The 19,581-nt window shown below is 39.8% G+C and overlaps 1 protein-coding gene across 1 annotated transcript in view; it reads right to left on the reverse strand.

The window, feature by feature from the left end:
- Positions 1–19,581, reverse strand: part of DIAPH2 (diaphanous related formin 2) — a 169,719-nt gene that overhangs the window by 125,831 nt on the left and 24,307 nt on the right. The window contains exons 6-18 of the mRNA XM_088062749.1: positions 17,253–17,392; positions 16,796–16,870; positions 16,644–16,713; positions 15,492–15,628; positions 14,600–14,711; positions 12,225–12,335; positions 10,326–10,444; positions 9,287–9,403; positions 8,627–8,745; positions 8,091–8,155; positions 7,213–7,317; positions 4,966–5,595; positions 2,582–2,696 (exon numbers count right to left, since the gene is read on the reverse strand). Of these exons, the coding sequence (XP_087918875.1) occupies positions 2,582–2,696; positions 4,966–5,595; positions 7,213–7,317; positions 8,091–8,155; positions 8,627–8,745; positions 9,287–9,403; positions 10,326–10,444; positions 12,225–12,335; positions 14,600–14,711; positions 15,492–15,628; positions 16,644–16,713; positions 16,796–16,870; positions 17,253–17,392 (1,915 nt within the window). The remainder of the gene's footprint in view (positions 1–2,581; positions 2,697–4,965; positions 5,596–7,212; positions 7,318–8,090; positions 8,156–8,626; positions 8,746–9,286; positions 9,404–10,325; positions 10,445–12,224; positions 12,336–14,599; positions 14,712–15,491; positions 15,629–16,643; positions 16,714–16,795; positions 16,871–17,252; positions 17,393–19,581) is intronic.

Below are 19,581 nucleotides of genomic sequence, written 5' to 3' on the forward strand. Positions count from 1 at the left end.
ACAAGAGCCAGAAATTAACATGATCCTTTAGGGAGAAGGCATTAACTTGCTTTGCAGTGTTTTGCAATTAGACCATCAATCAAACAGTGAGAAATGGTTTTGATAGCAGCAGGCCCAGCAGTGAGTATTGTCACAGTCCTGAGAATGGGATGTGTCACAACCTGTCTGCAGAGTCACAGCACTGCAGCCTTTAGAGACACTTTGGCACTCAAATCTACACGGATTCAACATCCCAGAAATTCAGTAGGAGCTTTTTGATGTCATATTCCACCGAGCACTGAAGACATGACAGTGCTGCTGGTGCTCTCCCTGCCACTGGTGGTCAGAGAGAAAATCTCACATCAGTTAAGGGACAAAAGCAAAGCTTGGTGAAAGACTGCTTGACATAACATGACCTGATTAAATGATTTCATAGATTTAAGTTGGTTCTTGACAAGAACACTGATAGTTTCAACTTAGCTTCAGTTGCTGAGGGTTTTAGGACATCGTACTGAATTAAATCACAGACACCCCCAACTCCATCAAGAAGCTGTAGCCCAGGTTTCCTGAGATGTATAACCACACTGGATTAATAATATAGCATGCAAAAAATACTGTTCAACTTCATAATAACATTTCTCCCCCAAAAGTACCACTTCCCTTCAGCTCTGGCTGCATTCCTCTACAACACACAGCAAGGCAGCTCACAACTTCGTGATAACCAACATTAAGTCATCTTTGGAGTATCCTAAAATACAACTATGTTAAATGAGAAAAATTCAAGTGTTTTTTTCATTGTACCGAATAATCATGAATATAATTCAGAGGTTTACTCAAATTTCAGTGCGGCAATTTACACGGAATTCAAAATTTTTAATAAATGTCTACTCTACCATTTCTTTTACTTTAGCTACCATTCCCACTGGCATTCCAAAATTCCACAGAATACAAGACAGTAAACACTAAGTCATCCCAACTGCTTTTGGCAATTGTCAGTTTGCTTCCACTCATCCCTTTGTTTGTTTTCCATGCTGACTGTGCTCTTGAGAAAACATCACACGTATTTCTGTTTGGCTTTTGATCACTCTCCTATAATGCACTCAGAGACAACCTCTTGAAATGGGACTAAAGCAAGAGGGAAATCTGATCCCAGATGGTGCCTGAAACAAGTATTTGGGTATTAAGTATTATTAATAAGTATTATTTATAAGATGTCTGAAATAAGTACTAAGGTAAAAGGGAACGAGGACCAGTGAACATCATTCCATGTTTCCCTTTGCAGATGGCAGCTGCAGGAAAAAAGCTGCTTCTGGCACGCAATTCTTGGGGTCTGTGCTGCAACTAAATGCTCCGAGAGCCTTTTTGACTTCTAGTGGGTTTTCAAGTTGAATAAACCCTTGAACTCAGACATGAACTCCTGTCTTTCTGCAGGAGTCAGCCAAGTGAGATTTTCATATCCTGAGTAGCATGCAGCAGCATTTCTCATGTGCATCCTTTGCTATGGCACCTTATTTGCTACATTAACTATTAACTGAGAACTACACAAGGAAAGATATCTGCAGTACACTAAGCTATTCGAGGAGTTTCTGTAGTTCCTAGCTTTACAACTGTGCAACTCATGTCAACAAGACCCTCTTCTCATTGGAAACTGTCAGCTATGTCAACATTTCAAGGGGTTTTTTTCAGCATTTTTAATGAAGCAGCTTTTCAGGAATTGTGAAACATTTCTTCAGATTTCTGATGAAAGAATCCAGCTCAAGGCAGAAGCTTCTCCTTTTCATTAAGAAGGGCTTTGTGCCATTCTGTCATCTGCTGCTTCTTTCCCTTGAAGATCTTCCTGTCACACCAAACCAAGCGACCAACTCCACATCATTTTAGCCTCCCTGCAGTGCTAGGAACCAAGAGTCAATCCAACTCAGGTATGAAAAAGAATGTTAAATTACTCCAAAGGAGGCTTTTGAATTACTGCATAGATAGCTGAACATTTAGACCAGAAAGTGGTTCCAAGGTGTGCTGCAAAAGCAGAATTCTAATGGTTTAAATTCACTGACTACTGTAAGGAATAGGAATCTATCTTATGAAAAACACAGCCACAACCAAATCTTTGAAGATGTTTCAAAAGAACACAGAAGAAAAAAACACATTCAGAAATAATTCAAGGAAACTGCTCAGGAAATAGTTCATTACAGTCCTCTGGGAGCCCTTCCTGAGTTATTCTTCTTTAACACTGTATTAGTAAGAAGTGCTGTTCTTATTCCAGAAATTCTCAGCTAGGAATAAGAATGCAAATAAACATGGTTTTAGGATCAGAATTTAAATTTAATTATAATTTCAAAAGAAGAAAACTCACATCTGTCTGCAACATACAGTACACTTTTAAAAGGTATTATTGGAAAAAGGTTCCTCCCCTCATGCTGTGAAGTGGAAAGTGAAGGAGGAACAATTCCTGTAATAGACTGTTATGCTTAATATATGTTTTAAATCATCTTCCTGCTATAAAACCATCATATGAATTCCATGGTATTGCACAAAGCATAAAGGAAACTGCCATTGCAGTTTTAAACTTAATAAAAGCACAATAAAGAGTAAAGTAAGAATGTACCTTTCATTTGGGTTCCAAAGGTAAGCGCCAATTTTGCAAACAGCTCTGGGTCTTCAAATTTATCTTCTTCAGCTTTTACCCAAAAGCTGTTTTCTCCTATTTCTTGAGGCTCAATCTGAAAGAAAAACAGCATCTTCAGAGTCAAAAAGGAGTGTTCTCAACAGCCAAGTTCAAACAAATGCTCCAGAATTTCTGTGAGAATTGGGCTGAATGAAGTTTAGCCCCATTCTGGGATGTTCTCTCCCTTCTTTCTTGTTTTCCAAACAGAACCAATACCAGCAGCTGGCTTTGAAAGTGTCCTAAGCTCTCTCTTGATTACTTTCTAGAAAGTCCCCAAACTCTTCAGCACCAGGAAATGAACTCTCCATGGGGATGAGCTCCCTGTCAGCCAGATTGGAACAGGAAAATGTTCTGCAATCCAGGAGCTGAAAGACAACTTGACTCTTCATGTATGACTCAGAACTGCTATTCTGTTTTCAAAATATATTCCTCTAACAGCTTTGAACACATTATTAACTATTGTTTCTAAGTTTGTTGAAATGCCAAGTAATTTCCAAGGGCCAACTCAGATGCCATGCAGTATCTAGCAATAATACTGCATTATTTCCCTGCAACACCCTGCTCCTCCACCTTTCAGCCCAGCTTTACCAGCAGCTCCAGGGAAAACATTTTAAAAAACTACCTTAATCCAACACTAATGGGGAAGATGGTTACAGCAAAAGGGACTAAATTAAACAGTAAGAATTTTATTCCTCAAATGATGGCTCCTTAAAAGTGATGATCAAACAGACTTTCCACTTTCTCAGTAGGCAGGAGATCTCTGGCACCGTTCCCAGAGCACTTAAGCAAAGCGTCCATCTGCAGTTCCTTCCCATTGTCACAGCCAGCATTCACAGAGACACTTTAGAAATTATTCCTATAAACTCCCCAATGGAAGTGATCACAACCAAATTGGCTGCAATTACAGTATGTATTATAAAATAAAAGCTTGCTTTTCTCTATGTTTACAGGACAGCAGTCTATGTCCCACAGTCACAAAACTCCTGCAGTGCATCCTGATCCAGTCTCTTCTCCCCAAGATTCTTAATTCCTCCTCCCACAACAAAGAAAAGTTATCACTTATCCTTTGATGCAGATTATTTTATAAGAACTACAGAAAAAGTAAAGATTTTCAAACTGATTTTTAAATTTAAATTAATACTCTAAAACCATGGCTGGCTGTTTTATTTCATGCTAGTTAAATATATGAAAAGCCTATTTTTAAACTACGACCGCTAGATACACTTTCAGATTGTTTTAGCACATCTCCAAATATTTTGAAATCATTTGAAATCATTGAAGCATTAATTCTTCTGCCAAAAGAAACGATAAATTGGCATGCCATGCATTTCCACACAGGCTCTCTCTCAACCTGCTGGATTCCTCTTCCAAAATTGGAGCGATTATTCTGCTGTTTTGTTACCTCCAAGAAAGAGCCTTTTGACTACTCAGAATTTAGAGGAACCACACAGCATGGAATACATATAAGTCCTCCTTTCATTTGCCCTGATGATTTTGGTACTTTTTCCTACACCAAACATCAACGTATCTGTCATATTTTATACCACTACAAAAATTACCAACCACAACTTCGGAATGCAATGATTTAGTCTTGATAGCAAATGCAATTATCTAATACCCTACATTTATTTCCTTTATATGGAAGGAGCACTGATCAAAAAGGGGTTTTAAATCAACACACCCCAGAACACACCTGGATGTTGGCATAACTTCTGTTAGAGAACTGGATATTCTCAGAGACAAGTAACTGAGAACAGCTTTAAGGGTTAGCTTGCAAATCAGATTGTGCTTGCACTTTACTGCTCAAGTAGTGTTTATATTTTAAGATGGTTTTTAAGATGAAATGTGATTAAATACAACCATGTTAAGACTCTGGAAGTTCATGGTGCCCAAACCTTTCCCTTGAGCAGTCCCATGGCTCCTCCCAGTGGCCACAGCCCTGCTCCAGCACATCACTAATTGAGAACAACCAATAAATATCTGGGATGAATAATCAAGTAACATTAAGGCCTGATATCAGCAATCTCTGGACTCATAGCTACATTAAACATCACAAATGGACAAAACTTAAGTTGGTTTGTTTTGTTAGGTACGTGTGAAAGCTGCTTTAGAACAGTTTGGAGATAAATATATATTTACATACAACTTGATGCAAAGCTGCACTTCATGTTCACTGCACCTGATACAATCTATTGGAATTTGGTTCCTGGGACACCAAGTTCTGCCAGGATGAACCTCATTTAAAAATCCATCACCACATGGTACCAAGGGCACAGTGAAGTGAAGGAGGGGAAGGAACATCATCCCCACACCTCCTGTCCTACCTTTGACCAGTTGATTCTCTTCATCGACACTTCCAGCTTATACTTCTTCTTCTCCTTCATCCCGTGTGGCAAGGCTGGCACCATGGGGAAGGGAGCAAAGGGGACCCCTCCGAGAGGGGGGGGCATCGGGGGCCCCCCAAAAGGCGGCGGTGGAGGGACTGCTCCCCCAGGCAGAGGAGGAGGAGGAGGAGGCCCTGCTCCCCCAGGAAGAGGAGGAGGAGGCCCTGCTCCCCCAGGAAGAGGAGGAGGAGGAGGAGGCGGCCCTGCTCCCCCAGGCAGAGGAGGTGCTGGGGGCACACCAGGCAGGGGAGGGGGAGGTGGGATGGCTCCCCCGGGCAGAGGAGGCGGCGGTGGAGGAAGCGAGGCACCAGGTAATGGAGGTGGGGGAGGAATTACTGCTCCACCTGGCAGGGGAGGAGGAGGAGGAATTGTGGGTCCACCTGGCAGGGGAGGAGGAGGAGGAATTGCTGTTCCACCGGGAAGGGGAGGTGGAGGAGGGATGGCTCCTCCACCAGGGAGGGGAGGTGGAGGAGGGATGGCTCCACCAGGGAGTGAAGGCGCTGGAGATGGCAGGGCATTCTCACTTGGGAGGGCTGGAGGTATTGCTGGGACTTCTGTCAGGCCTGGACCCTGAAACACAAAAGAGGAATTCTCTTCATCAGTGACAGGAGGCAGCTCAATACAAATCTGAACCAACGGGATGGTTGGTTCAACCTCAAGAAAGCGAGAAATGCAACCGTTCTCCCATTTAAATGAGAAACAATAACGATAGATTATACCACGTACCATAAAGCTGCCAAGTAAACTGAATAACCTAGCATTGTTATAAAAACAAATTGTTTCAATTTTAAAGAAAATTTAATAGTAGCAGTAACATTTAAGTGAACAGAACAGCATTTTATTTCTTACCAATGCACAAAACATTTATCCCACTTAGGACACCCCGGCAAGCTGGGGCATCAGAGATGAGAATAACCACGCTCAATTTTAACAACACTCATCTCCTGCTGGAAAATTTTCCCCAGCAATCAGTGAAGCAGCTATTGCAGTGCAAGAGGTCACAGGAGCACAGTTGTTCAAAACTATTCTGACATCTAGAGGGGTGAAGGTTGTGCAACAACCCATCCTGCTGTCTTGGACATCTGAGGGTGCTTCTTTGGTGAGAGAAAGAACGAGCAATCACAATGTCCACTCTAGTAAGTTCTTACTAATTAATAAGGAAGAGAAACAGCAGCAAATCAAATCAGCAGAGTGCAGCTAGAAATAAGTGTCACCATATTCTGTGGGGAACATAACACTAGAAAAGGGAACAGATAGTAGAATTACATGGTTAATTAACCAGTGGCCAGCACTACTGTGAATGCCCTGTCATGTCTGGATAATCTGAACTGTGGTAGAATCAATAAAACAGGATTAACAATTAATTTGACTAAAAGTACATTTTTCACTTGCACAAGGCATGTGTCTCTTTGGCCCACAGGTGATAATGCAACAATTGCTGGAACTCATTAAAACAGACTGTCAAATTTCACTTAACACTGGCTTGTAGGAATTTGTAACAAACATGAAAATTGTCAAGAAGGAAGTAACAACAGGAGTGTCTGTGTCTCCACCTTAGTGTCCAATTAGGAAGTGATATCACAGGCATTAATACAGCAAAATAAAGACAAAAAAAGGCAACAGGCAGACCTTGCCTAGTGTTGAAGGAGTACAAAATAAGCCAGACTGAGGCAAAAGCGCTTCATCATGATATCTGTTAGTTCCTAAAAGGTATAAATGACCTGTCTAAAACCCAAAGCTGGTATAAAAAATAAAAAAGTGTACATATAAATATATAAAGTCTAAGAGTAAAAAATACATATAAAATCAGAAGCCTTAAAATAAACACTTCCAAAATAAAAACCTTCTGCAAAAAATACAGAAGCAGCAATGTGAAAGCATAAACAAATACCTGCAGGAAAAAAAAAAAATAAAAATCAGGCTGGATGCAAGATTTTTATAGCCCAAGGAACACTCTGTCAATAAAGCAGGTACCTGTGACAGGTTGAATATATTACTATTTGAAAAACGTTACCTCCATTAACTATCCTTAGTAACTTATGCTGGCTGCAAAACAAATCAATGCACCTCCAACACACATTCCAAACTCCAGAGAGACAAGTTACTCCAGGGCAATTGCTTTTCAACTCCTCCTCCTCAAAAACAACCAACTCAGCTGTGGAAGTTAATGGGATACAGTTTTATTACCTGGGTCCGGAGCTGTTTGACTTCTGATTCGAGTTCTTTGATTTTCTCTTCTCTTTTCTGCAGCTCTGCTTGTGCCTCTTGTCGAGCTGTGAACTCTTCATCAAACTGTAATGATTTAACCAGGACAGGAGAGTTTGTCCAGTTATGGCCACACCAGAGCCTCTATTGGCAGGAATTCTTTGAAAATCAGAGCTGGAGCAATTGATGCACTTTTAACTCTTTGAGCAGCATTTTTCTAACACGTTCACTTTGAGTACCACAATTTCTTCTGTCAATAAGTCAATGGCAGAGAGCCACCCAGACCCAGCTACTCAGTACAGGCTTTTCTCTCCAAGAGAACACTGCAGACTTCTCAAACCAAGCTCAAGTACACATCCATTGCAGCAAGCTTAAATTCATTAAAAATGAAATCTGCAATCATCATGTTCAAGAACATGTTCTACCATTTGGCCTGAAAATGCTTTCTTAGGCCAAACCCGCAGAAAAATCAGAATTTTGAATGATTTCAATACACACCTCCATAACACACAAGCTTCAGTACTACTGCAGCTAACATAGCACTTCCATTCATTTTTTTAAGGCTTGTACCTGCACTTAAATTATTTAATTATGACTATTCCAGCACTGAAGAGCAACAAATGGAATTTTTCCCATCAGTTATCTACAGTAGAGGAACACAACTCAAGAGATGCACAGGTAATGCTACTCAGCTGCTTTTGATTTCAGACTCAACTGCATCTGAGCCTTTCCCACACAGAACCACAGAGCTTCAAATCTGAAAGCACATCCTCCCTGTGAGAGCCACTGTTTCCCAGTTTTAGCTGGAAACGAGCTGTGCTCCTGTCAGGATTCTGTTCCACACCAAGAGCAGCACTTACCTTTCTAGAAAATTCTGCTGCTTTCTTTTCACTCTCTTCTACTTTAGCTTTGTCCACACATGCATCTAGAATTTAAATAAAATACCACACACAAGTCAAACATCCCAGCTCTGAGGTGCTTCCAACCATAATTACCCTGTGAGCCCATGACAGAAAAGCAACAGGCACTTCTGTTTTTGACCCTGCCTCATTTCATTAATGACTACAGCATCTGGCCTCCACAGGTAAATGTGTAGCTTACATATGTATTTCCAGAACACTGAAAAAATTCACAGTTAAGCTCACTATTTTCCTTATCTTTCAAGGCCTGTTTTTCAAGGTAGAGTATATCTTAATTTTCCCTTTTTTAAAGCAAGAATTCCCCCCCTTGAAGGACTGTATCATAATGAAATATAAGACATTAACCTTTAGAAAAGAAGAAAGTTTTCAAAAGGAGAAGGATTCAACTGAGAAAAACTAAAGGCAAAAACACCTAGACAAAAGTCTAGACAGAAGAACACAAAAAAACAAGGTAGAACTGCTTAAAGAATACAAACCAATAAGATGTGTAAAATTAATGTCCATCCTTCCTCTGTATTTGAAATCTGGGTCCATGCCACTGCAGTGCAGCACTATCTGTGACACACATTCTTCTATGATCTTGTAATACTGAGGTCTAAAACAGGAAATATTTACAAGACAATGAGAACATGAACAAGCCTTGATGGGGTTGGGGAAGGGGGCAATTAACTCCTAATATCTGAATTCTACAACTGCCAGAAGGAAGTATCAAATTCAAATTCTTATTTGTAAACATTTTGATGTGGCACCTCGACCTTGCTAAGACACTGTGCTGCACATAAGAGATGTTTACACTGAAAAGACCAGATCCAAGGCACGTGGGAGGATTTTCAATTATCAGTTGTACAACTTTCATGTTCTTTGATGCAATGAAGGTATCAAACTTGAATAAAAATGTGGCTGAGTTAAGAGGTTTTTGGGATGAGGGTGTAAGACTAAGCTTCAAGTCTTTGAAATAAACACTATTACATTTACCAAGATCTTTTTAATACTAATTTTTTTTAACATGGAGCAAAAAGGTAACACAACAGTCTCAGAGTGACTTTTTAGGCCTGAGCAAATCAGTTTACCAGGGTCTTAATTTCTACTCTTGCCCCTATTCCCCCCAAAATCCCAGCCTGGCAGCTGGCACTCACCGGACATAGTAATCATTCCTGATCAGGAGGAAATGTTGCAGAATTGACAAGAAGTAATTTTCAGAAGAAGTATCTTTCACCATATTATACAGCAGATGAAATACTTCGCTCACATCAGTGCAAACATGGTTAAGAAAATACAAATGCTTACAAAACCAACAATTTAAAAACCAAACACCAAAAAAACCCCACTGCAGCACAGAACAGCCACCCCAGCCAAACACAGCTCCCCAGTCATTTTCCATATTGTTCAAGTAAAACCCCTCCACGCTTTCAACTCCCATTCTTAGCAGTAAATATTTTTCCACTTAGACTGTGCACAGAATTTCTATATCCTGTTTAATAATTAGGATGCATTTCATTATCAATCAGAACAATCATACTATAGACTTCACATTTAAAGTTCTGTAACAATATTGCACACAAAGCTTTGCTTCTGCCCTGAGCTCAGCCAGGCTACTGGCAAACACACCCTGGTCAATCATTTTCATTTCCTAAAGATGACCTTTACCTGTAATTACCTGTTCTGCAAAGCAACAGCATAATGGGACTCTATAGTCCTCCCATGGATTGCCTCTACCTCCCTCTGCCTCCTCCTAAAACCTGCAGCACCTTTTCTGAATTCAGGTAACTCTGAATTTCCTGCTCCTTCACAGCCAGAAAAGGCACATCTCATGTGCTTCAGAACCTAAGAGAAATTTTGTTCCTTTTATTATTAGAACTCATTTTTCTTCAAACTTATGATCTTCCATGGGTATAATTTTATCTCTTCATGTATTATGAGACAGAGTTTAGCTTAATAAATGTTATTTATGAAAAATTAATTCAGTTCCCAATGACTTACATTTGACATGCAAATTTAAGCACTAATTATCAAAATATTTTCTAACAAAAAAAGCAACTTGAGACAAATCTGCTTGACAAAGCCCCTGGTAAGACACACAGCTGAGACAAATAACCTGCACATGGAGCACTGTAATTTCCATTTAACCAAGTTCTGAGATGACACAAGTTATAACAGCATTTCCTTAAAGGATATTCCATTTCAGCTTTGATATCATTGAGACGATGTGACAGTTCAAAGTGGTCTTCATCTTTGTTCTCATCAAACACCCTCAGCTGAATATCAAGCTCGTCATTTTCCTTATCTTTCAAGGCCTGTTTTTCAAGGTAGAATATATGTTAATTTTCCCTTTTTTAAATCAAGAATTCCATCCCCCCTTGAAGGACTGTATCATGATGAAATATAAGACATTAACCTTTAGAACAGGAGAAAGTTTTCAAAAGGAAAAAGATTCAACTGAGAAAAACTCAAGGCAAAACACCAGCTCACAGAGCAGGCATGGGCTACAGAACAAACCAGAAAACTTCCAGTTGAAACGATTTCTCTTAATGGGACATAGCAGCTCCTGCTGTTAATGTCAGAGTTCCTTTAAAAAAAACCACAACAGGTATATTTCAAAACATTAATTAAGTCTAAAGAAGACTTGCTCACAATTTCTGTAGCTCAGTTAACCCAGACCATGGCATTAAAACATCCATAGTAAAAGGAGAAGTAGGGGAGGAAAAAACCCCACTCAAGTTCACATCTGGCGCAGAGGAAAATGTGCTTTTAAGAACTACAAGGACTCGTCTTTTTTCCCACACGAACCAAGTTCAGCTTCTCACCAGCCAAAGCACATGAAAAAAAGTTCCTTCCCATCCATTCATGGGAATGCACTCCAGGATTGAAATGGAAATGGGTCTGGATTTGTCACGACTGGTGCAGCCGTGTGTGTTCCCCAATACAGCAGGAACTCGTGCCAATTCCAGCGCTTGAAAAGTGGAGGAGGCAGCTCTGAATCCGAACAGATGAAGAGCCAGAGCTCTGGATCCCCCTCCTGGACTCTTTTTCAACACATCAGCTGCTCAACAATCTTTAAATAGCCTGTTATCACCAAACATTAATTGCTCTTACACTCAGATCTGTGTGGCAGATGTTGGTACACTCTCCCAAGTTTTCTATCATATCATGATTTGTTACAATTCATGTTTTTTGCTACCTAACCCACCCCCAATTCTTAAAATTTTTAAGCATTTATTGATTCTGTGAATTACTTTTCAATAGATTAAAAAAAAAAACAAAAATACTTGTGTTCTTGAAGTTTTCAGATGTTTCCCAGAAAATAAAGACAGTAGATCCTATTAATGTATCTACATGATATAAATCCTAAAACTATACCTTAGAAAAATAACATCACACAGAAGAAAGTGTCTCGAGGTTGAATGAGCCAAACACAGAAGTTTTTGTTCCTAACAAATTGACAATTTCAAACTTCACATCTTAAGTCATAGCAGAATAAATTTTGTTTCAAACAAATATAAGCAGGTACTCTAATTGCTCTCATCTTCTGTAAGAAAGTGACGAGTACCTTAAATATACCTATTTTTGATGTATCAGAATGGTTTCTTGGTTAAGAGCTACATATCTCTCCTAAAGTCAGAAATATTCCTGTCTGTGCAGCTGCATGAAGACAGACACAGTCTCCAAATGAATTTCTGATTTGATTTTTCCTTAAAATGTCCCAATGCATTCTCAGCAGGCAGATTAAAGAGAAACAGATTTCACAGAAAACAAGAGCAACAGCATACACAAAGAAAGTTAATCCAACATTGGTTCCACAGCCAGATTCACATTCACTGCATGTGCTTTGAGCTCTTTATGCAGAATTTAGCTACCCTCATTTAATTTCTGATGTATTGACTTGTTTCAACTACTATTCTGGTTTATACAGCTCATGAGAACCTGAATTTCTAACTGCAGGCTGAAAGCAATTTGGATTGATAATCTGACCTTCTGCACCCCCAGTCCTTCACATCTGCTGTTCTGGTTAAACAGTTTGGTTATCTTCAACATTCACACTGGACAGTGATCAGCTCCTGGCTACAAATGACTTACAGGCAATATTTTCTTCAGGCCACAACGTAAAAACTCATTTCTCAAGTGTATCCTGAAATCAAGATCCTCAGGGGATGTAACAAGGGCGTTGATGAGCTGCATACATGCTACCTGTAATCAGAAACACAGAATGAAAATCAATCCTTCCAGTCACTGTTTCAGTTAAATTCTAAAGCCAAAGAGATGGATATTATTTATTATGCAGCACACATGAAACACTCTGGTTTATTTTAGCAACATCAAATACTGCTCTGTTTCCATATCAGGATGCTTCTGCTGCGTCAAAATAGCACCACGTGAATGATCAGAACAGGATCATGGAATGGGTTGGGTCAGAAAGGAGCTTAAAACCCATGCAGTGCCACCCCTGCCGTGGCAGGGACACCTCCCATTGTCCCAGGAGCTCCCAGCCCTGTCCAGCCTGGCCTTGGGCACTGCCAGGGATCCAGGGACAGCCACAGCAGCTCTGGGCACCTGTGCCAGGGCCCCCCACCCTAAAATCATACATTAGTTATTCCCAAACTAAAGTTTCCCACTGTACCTCCTCTTTCTCGTCAACATTCACCAGTTTGAAAACAAACTGCTTCTGCAATAACCCAAAGCTTAAAATACCCCACATCAGAACCACACATACCCAAATTAGTCACATCACCAGGTGTTTTTTCCATTCCCGCAGAGCACTTCTGCAAAACACCTGAAGTCTCAGGATAGTGGCTAATGCTTCAATTGAACAGCTGTGCACTTTAATTGATTTATTTGAAAACAGGTAGACAACAGCACAACACCAAAAGTGCTGATCCACATTAAAATACTAAAATGGGACTCGAGGGAAATACCAAGTTTGGTAAAAGATGTTAACTGCAAATAGAAGTAGCTTTAGAGCAGGACAAAAAAAAATCAATAGCTGCAGAGGAAAAAAATCAGATAAAAAGCACCTTCCTGTTTTAATTACATTCACTATCATTCACTATTTAGCTTTAATAGAACACCTTATGAAGTATCAAATTTCTATTAAAACACCCTTTCAAAGGCACTCTCTTGATAGAGCTGCATCTTCAGATAATGCAGTATCATCATGCCTGCTTGAATGATTCTTGTTATTTTACTACTATGACATGACTTAACAAGCCAAAGCACATGTCCAATCTGAAATTAATAGAGAGAAGAGGTGCCATCTGCTCTGATTGCTTCTGCCAGAGAGACTCTGCCTTAATGGCTTGTGCTAATACATTACCAGCAAAGAATGATTTTGTCAGAAACAAGGTAATGAGTCTTGCAATTGTGCCTTCACTGGAGTATCAGTGAGCTTGGCAGGAATGGTGGCTGGTGGCTGTTGTTTCCCTTAAATCAACAAGGTCACAGAGCAGGAGACAACTCCTGAATGAATTCTTCAGTGATGGCACTATTAAGATTAGAATGTCATTTATAGAAACTTATTGGACATCATTAACTCAGCTCTGAAACAAGAGATGCTGATGGTAAACACAGCATTAAGGCAACTACAGCTGATGTGTGTTTGAGCCAAGACTGCAAAAAGGCATCCCAAGGGTACCTGCCCTGCCTGTATTTTTCCGTATCTTTCAGCCAAAGTAGCTGAAAAATAAATTTTAGTACAAAATGTGCATAACTACTGTATTGTGAGGAGGTAAGAAATCCAAGTTTTCCTCCATTAGGATATTCAGCCACTTGGCCTCTATGGAAAAATGGCAGTACCAAAAAAACCCAAGCAATCCCAATTCAAAAAAGCTTCCATCTTCATACAAACCAAAATTGTGGTGCCCACAGAGCATAAAAACCTCTATCCATGGACACATAAGCAGCAGTGAACACAATCTAAGTCATGACTTAGTAACAACTGGCACAGATTATTTTATTAATGTATAAAAATAATTTTGAAAGCTCACTAAATGGCCCTCAGAGAAGCACTAGTGGCTGATAAAGGCATGTGTTGAACACACACAGCAAGGAATGCAGAGTCCTTGCTGAAAAAAAATACCAATAATATCCTGCTGCACTTCACTCATCCCAAAAGGAACCCTGCCAAAAACGGGCTCATCCCATGCTACACCTGCCATAATTAGCATTTATCTGAATATTTTAGAGGCCACAGGTACTGCTGCCCTAAGTACCAGCACTAGGAACAGGCTTATTACCCAAGGTGAAGATTTCTTAATCCTATTTTTGGGACAGGAAGTAGAAAATAATTTTCTAACAAGTAGAAAATCTAGTACCAGCAGGGCACTGGAATTTATTTCTCCTCTTTTACTGACCACTGGATTAAAGGCACTAAAAGATGCTCTGTGTAAATGGAAGATCACCAAGCAATACATGTTGCTCCAATCTTTCAGCTGAAGCACCCAGAACAGCAAACTCACCTGTAGCTGTATGAACTCGTGGTTCTCCAGGCCTTCCACGATCTGGGAGAAACGCTCCTCCCTGCTGTGCCTCTCAGCAGCAGTTGTTATAGCACCTAAAAGCTTGTCCAGACTAAGAGAAAGACAAACTGTCAGAAAAGCACAGAGCAGCCAACTTGCTCATTTTAAACATCCTCAGCCCACTACTGACTCAGCTCAGGGCTTTAGTGCACTGACAGTTTAAATGCATTTAGCTACAGAAAGTTGAAAACAATCCAAGAACCAAGTGTTAAAATTGTCTACAAGATTAATGTTGAAATAAGAAAAGAGGGTGAATAAATCTCTATTATTATTTCAGCTAAGAAACAACCAATGAGGGGGAAAAAAATCACAACCTTTGCAAGATTGTGCACTTGATAACAGCTCACATGTTTAACATCTGGAAATTCTAATAATTTGTCCTTTCAGAAATCAAAATGTATTACTCTATTGCATAGAAGACATGAAGTTCGCCCATTTTAACCTTCAGTACATAAGCACAGTGGGGAATTTACAGGAAACATATGCCAAGTGATTATCTTGATTTTAGAAATCTCATGGGCAAGTGCTAAGTAACTCAGAGTTGAACTGCTCCAAAGCCCAGCTGTAAATGTAAAATTTCCTGTTCCTGTGGTGGGGAGCTGATCTGTCCTTTCAGACCTTCCACTTCAGCCACAATCGGCAGGTCTCTGCTCATTTGCTTTTCTGATTTAATACTGAATTAAGGCAACACAACAAGTGAAGAAGTCTCTTGAATTTTAAACCACATTATTAAAGACTTAATAGATTACATTTGTTTCACTGTCAACTTTTCTCACCTGTGTCCAAATTAACAACTCATGAGCACAAAAGACAACTTCAATATCTCACTTACATGTTTTCCTCTCCAACAATGCAGATGGCAGAAAGTATTTTCACTGTCTCAGTCATCATGTGTGGTTGCTTTGGATCAATTGCTCTTGACAGCAGCAGGAGACTTCTTTCATCTCCTAAAATCCTTTGCAAACCGTACTGGGAGAAACAAAATGATCAATGTACATGGTGAAAAGGTTGGGCTTGCCTTGGCTACTCATCACCAACTTAAGATCCTGAGAGATTCTCCCAACTGCTCCCTCCCAGAGGGGATCTGGCAGCACTCCCTCCACCAGAACCCCTGGCCAGCATTGCTTGGGGACACAGGTCAGTGTGCCCAGTCTTCCTGCATTTGAGGCTTTCTCCAGACACAGACATTCAGCTCCTCAGGACACCAGGACCATGTAAAATCAGTAGGCACCAAAAGATAAAGCAGGTTTTATTTCCTATCTCTATCTGAAACACCTCAGAAGTATGAAAAATCTGCTTTTCTCCCACTTCATTAGTCGAGCTCCTCTGTGAGTTCTTTCTAAACTGAGTAGAAGTCACCATAAGTAACTTTTATGCAATTTTGTTTGCTGGGGAGGATACATAAATACAAGACTTCAGATTTTGCTACAGATAAAGCAAAATTACAACTTTAACACATCAGCTTCTAGCAGGTACTCATACTCTGTAAACCTGAGTAACTATGTTAGAAACAAATGAGATATAACTAACCATGACCTACCAACTTAAAAACTGCAGCTGAAAAGATATCAAATCCTACTCAAATTAAATCAGATGAAAAGTACATTATATTCACAATCATGTACCAAACTCGGAATTATTTTTTTTTCAATTTCCAAGGAACTCATTTTCAAATTCACTTAAATTTATACTATCATCCTCTTTATCAAATATTTTACTTCCAAAGTAAATAGTATTTAACAAAATTAAGGAAAATTGTGGGTTTTTTACCCTGTGTTTAACAAAATTAAGCAAATACGTAGAAAGGCTCATGAAGACGACTCACAAGAGAAGTTACACTGAAGTTTAAGACCTGTATTTCCAAAGAGTTAAACACTGGACATAGAAGCTTTCCTCCCCCTCCAACATTTACCATGCCATATACATCTTGAACTCAACAAAACCCAATCATGCTAGAAGTACGTGAATTTAAAGTAATACTTACTTTATTGTTCATAAATGCTTTGAGGCACTGGATAAGTTTATGTTGATTCTTCTTATCAATACTTTCTTGCCTTGAAAGGAATGAGGAAAATCACCTAAGGAAAATCTTCACAACCTTCCCCATCCCTCCCTTCAAACAATCGAGGTTCTTACTGTTTCTTGTCCAGGAGCTTTTCCAATGCATCCAACAGAAGTCCAAGACCTTCATGTCCAAAATTATTAACCCAGCTGGAAATAAAAAAACAAAGAAAAATGCTTTTAATTACTCCTTAATCAAATGCAAAACCTGCAAAGCTATTTCCCTGTTACTGCTTGTGCTGCCCTTCATAGGCTCCACTTTTGGTCTCACTTCCCAAAACATCTGATCAGCCACGAAGGCAAACAGTTGCAGCCAGTGCAAATTGCTGAACGCCACAGTGAAAGGTGAGGAGATGCTTCAGACAGCTGCAAACATTTCACTTATCCTTATCCAGGATGCTGAGAGCACTGCTCTCCTGTCAACAAGCATTAATATAATTACTCTGGTTTCAAAAAAAACCCCAAAGCCCACAACTCTCCTGCTTAGCAAAAACAGCATGATAAAAACTACTGCAGAAATTGCTCTGCTTACCTGACTGGATTGCTGGTTAGAGACACTCTCAAAGACTCCAGGCAATTAAGAAGTTTTTCATCTGAAATTCCAGATCTCAGTTCATGGATATATTCTTGTGAGGACAGGGTACATTCGTGCTTGCTGTTTTTTAGTCCACCCTATCACAGAATACAGAATGCTGCTGAGTGTTCTAGTGATCAGTGTTTAGATGATAAAACACAAGACTAGTATTTCCATCTGAATTTTCAAATCACAGTGCAAGTATTCAAGACACCTGACTTAGATTTGTCATCAGTGTTTAATACTTTTGGTTTCACATCACAAGGTTAACTATTCTCGCTGGAATCTTTTTCACTTCTTTGAGTCAAAGTGCATGCAGTACAAATTGAACATAAAAATTTAATTCCATCATTCAGCTGTATTAACATATTTCATGAGAGTGTGTTAAGTAGCTGCTTCACAAGACAGTATTGAAACAATCAAAGTGAGACACAGAAACATCCAGTTCATGCAACTTCATGAGCCAGTTGTTTGCTGTACCATAGTGGGTGTTTGGCCCCTAACAGAGATACCTGGAGGATCTTGTTTGCTGCAAGAAAATCATACAGGAGATTTGGAAAAACTCTGTCCTGCTGAAGTGCCACTACAGAAAAATAACTAATTACACAGTATTTCACTATTAAAACACCTGAGTATCAGTTTTAGAGCTAGAGTATTCAAAGTCATGAACATGACAAAACATTTTTCCAAAAGGTGCAACTAATCTTTTGTACAGCTCTGACAAGCTGCAGTAGGCTTATCTCAGAAGAGTGGTTTTGATTCATTTGCAGCTCCTAAAGCTCCTTAGCTCTCAAGGGTCTGCTGAAGAGAACCTGATAAAGATGTCAGGGGTGTAAAGGCAATATCAAGTGCCTGTCCTAGAAGAAGATTTATATGCATTTGGTTTTAATTGTATCACTTGCACTAAAAATATTCAGATTGTCTCTCTTGCACAAAGCTCCACTTCTTAAAAACCTTCTGCTTTGTTCTTTTCAAATTCTTACCATTCGTTTTCCAAAACTACACTAAGTATGGCTGATGACAAAATGACTTGGCTAAATTTAAGTTAATGATTTTGACCTAGCCAGATTCAAGGCACAAACCAGAAGTGAATTCACAATACACTTTCAGAACAAAACCAGGACAGACTGTGACTGCAGTGAGACAAGAGGGTCTGCACTGGCTCAGCTTTGAGGATGTTCCTTGCTGACATGCAAAACACCTTCAGCTGGGCATCACACACCAGGCACACATCAAAGGACCAAGGCAAAGATGAGTAAGAGGGATATAAAGGGACTAGAATAAGTCACCATCGACATCCTAAACAAAGAGATGCTCTTCCACCAAAAGAAAAAGGAATAAATGAGTAGGGATTATCTTTATAAGAGTAGGAGCTGATTGTAAATCAAGTTAATACATAAAAAATCATCAAAATTCAGAAAAATCATCACTCTGAAGGACCATAAGATAAAGAACTAGGAAAAAGGAACAGCTTTATCCCACCCCACAATATAGATTTAACTGGGCACAAATTTTGTTATTTCAGCCATTCCCCAAATGGTAAATGAGGACAGAAACACTGCTGGAGAGCCACAAAATGGACAGAGATGAGACAATGGCAACTTCAATCAATGCCATTACCAGTTAAGCTAGACCCTGAGAAGCCCTCTAGAATGCAAGACAGTATTTTCCCAAGAGATGAGTTTGTCCTTCCACTGCAGTCTGCTGCAAGCTCCAAAGGAGACTCCAGTTCAGACTGGGGCAAGCTGAAGGCTTGGCTGCTCTTTGTTTCCTATTTAATCCGAGGTGGGACCTTGCTGCCTCCTCTTTCTGTGCCATCCAGGCCATTAGAGCAGCACCTCTGCTCTGCCCAGTCCCTTATTTTCAGGAGGCCCCTGACTCCCTCAAAAATCACTCAATAGTTGAAAGAACTGGCAGTGTGCTCTGCTAAGGCTCCTTCCCATGGCATGCAGGACAGGCACATTTCCTCACTGACTCTTTGAAAAAGCACCTTGAACTGCACAGCAATAAGGAACCAACTCATCTTCCTTATTCTCCTCCCTCTTCAAAATGGACGGTAACTCAAGACAGCTCAAAAATCCATTCTTGAAATCTTTCAGAGACTTTTCAGCTTACCAGGATTACTTTCTGTTATTCCCTGCAATCAATGTCTTGGTCTCAATCTGCTCTTACCTCCAATGCTGAACCAGGTGCTTCTTATTTCCCGATTCAAAGAGTTTGATTGGAATACTACTTTTAAGTATTGCTATGCCTGATACAGATCAGATTTTAAAACAAACATTTCTCA

Source organism: Pseudopodoces humilis, chromosome 15, assembly GCF_049639895.1.
Source record: "Pseudopodoces humilis isolate 2021_Gansu_Grassland_sample_001 chromosome 15, ASM4963989v1, whole genome shotgun sequence".
NCBI lineage: Eukaryota > Metazoa > Chordata > Aves > Passeriformes > Paridae > Pseudopodoces > Pseudopodoces humilis.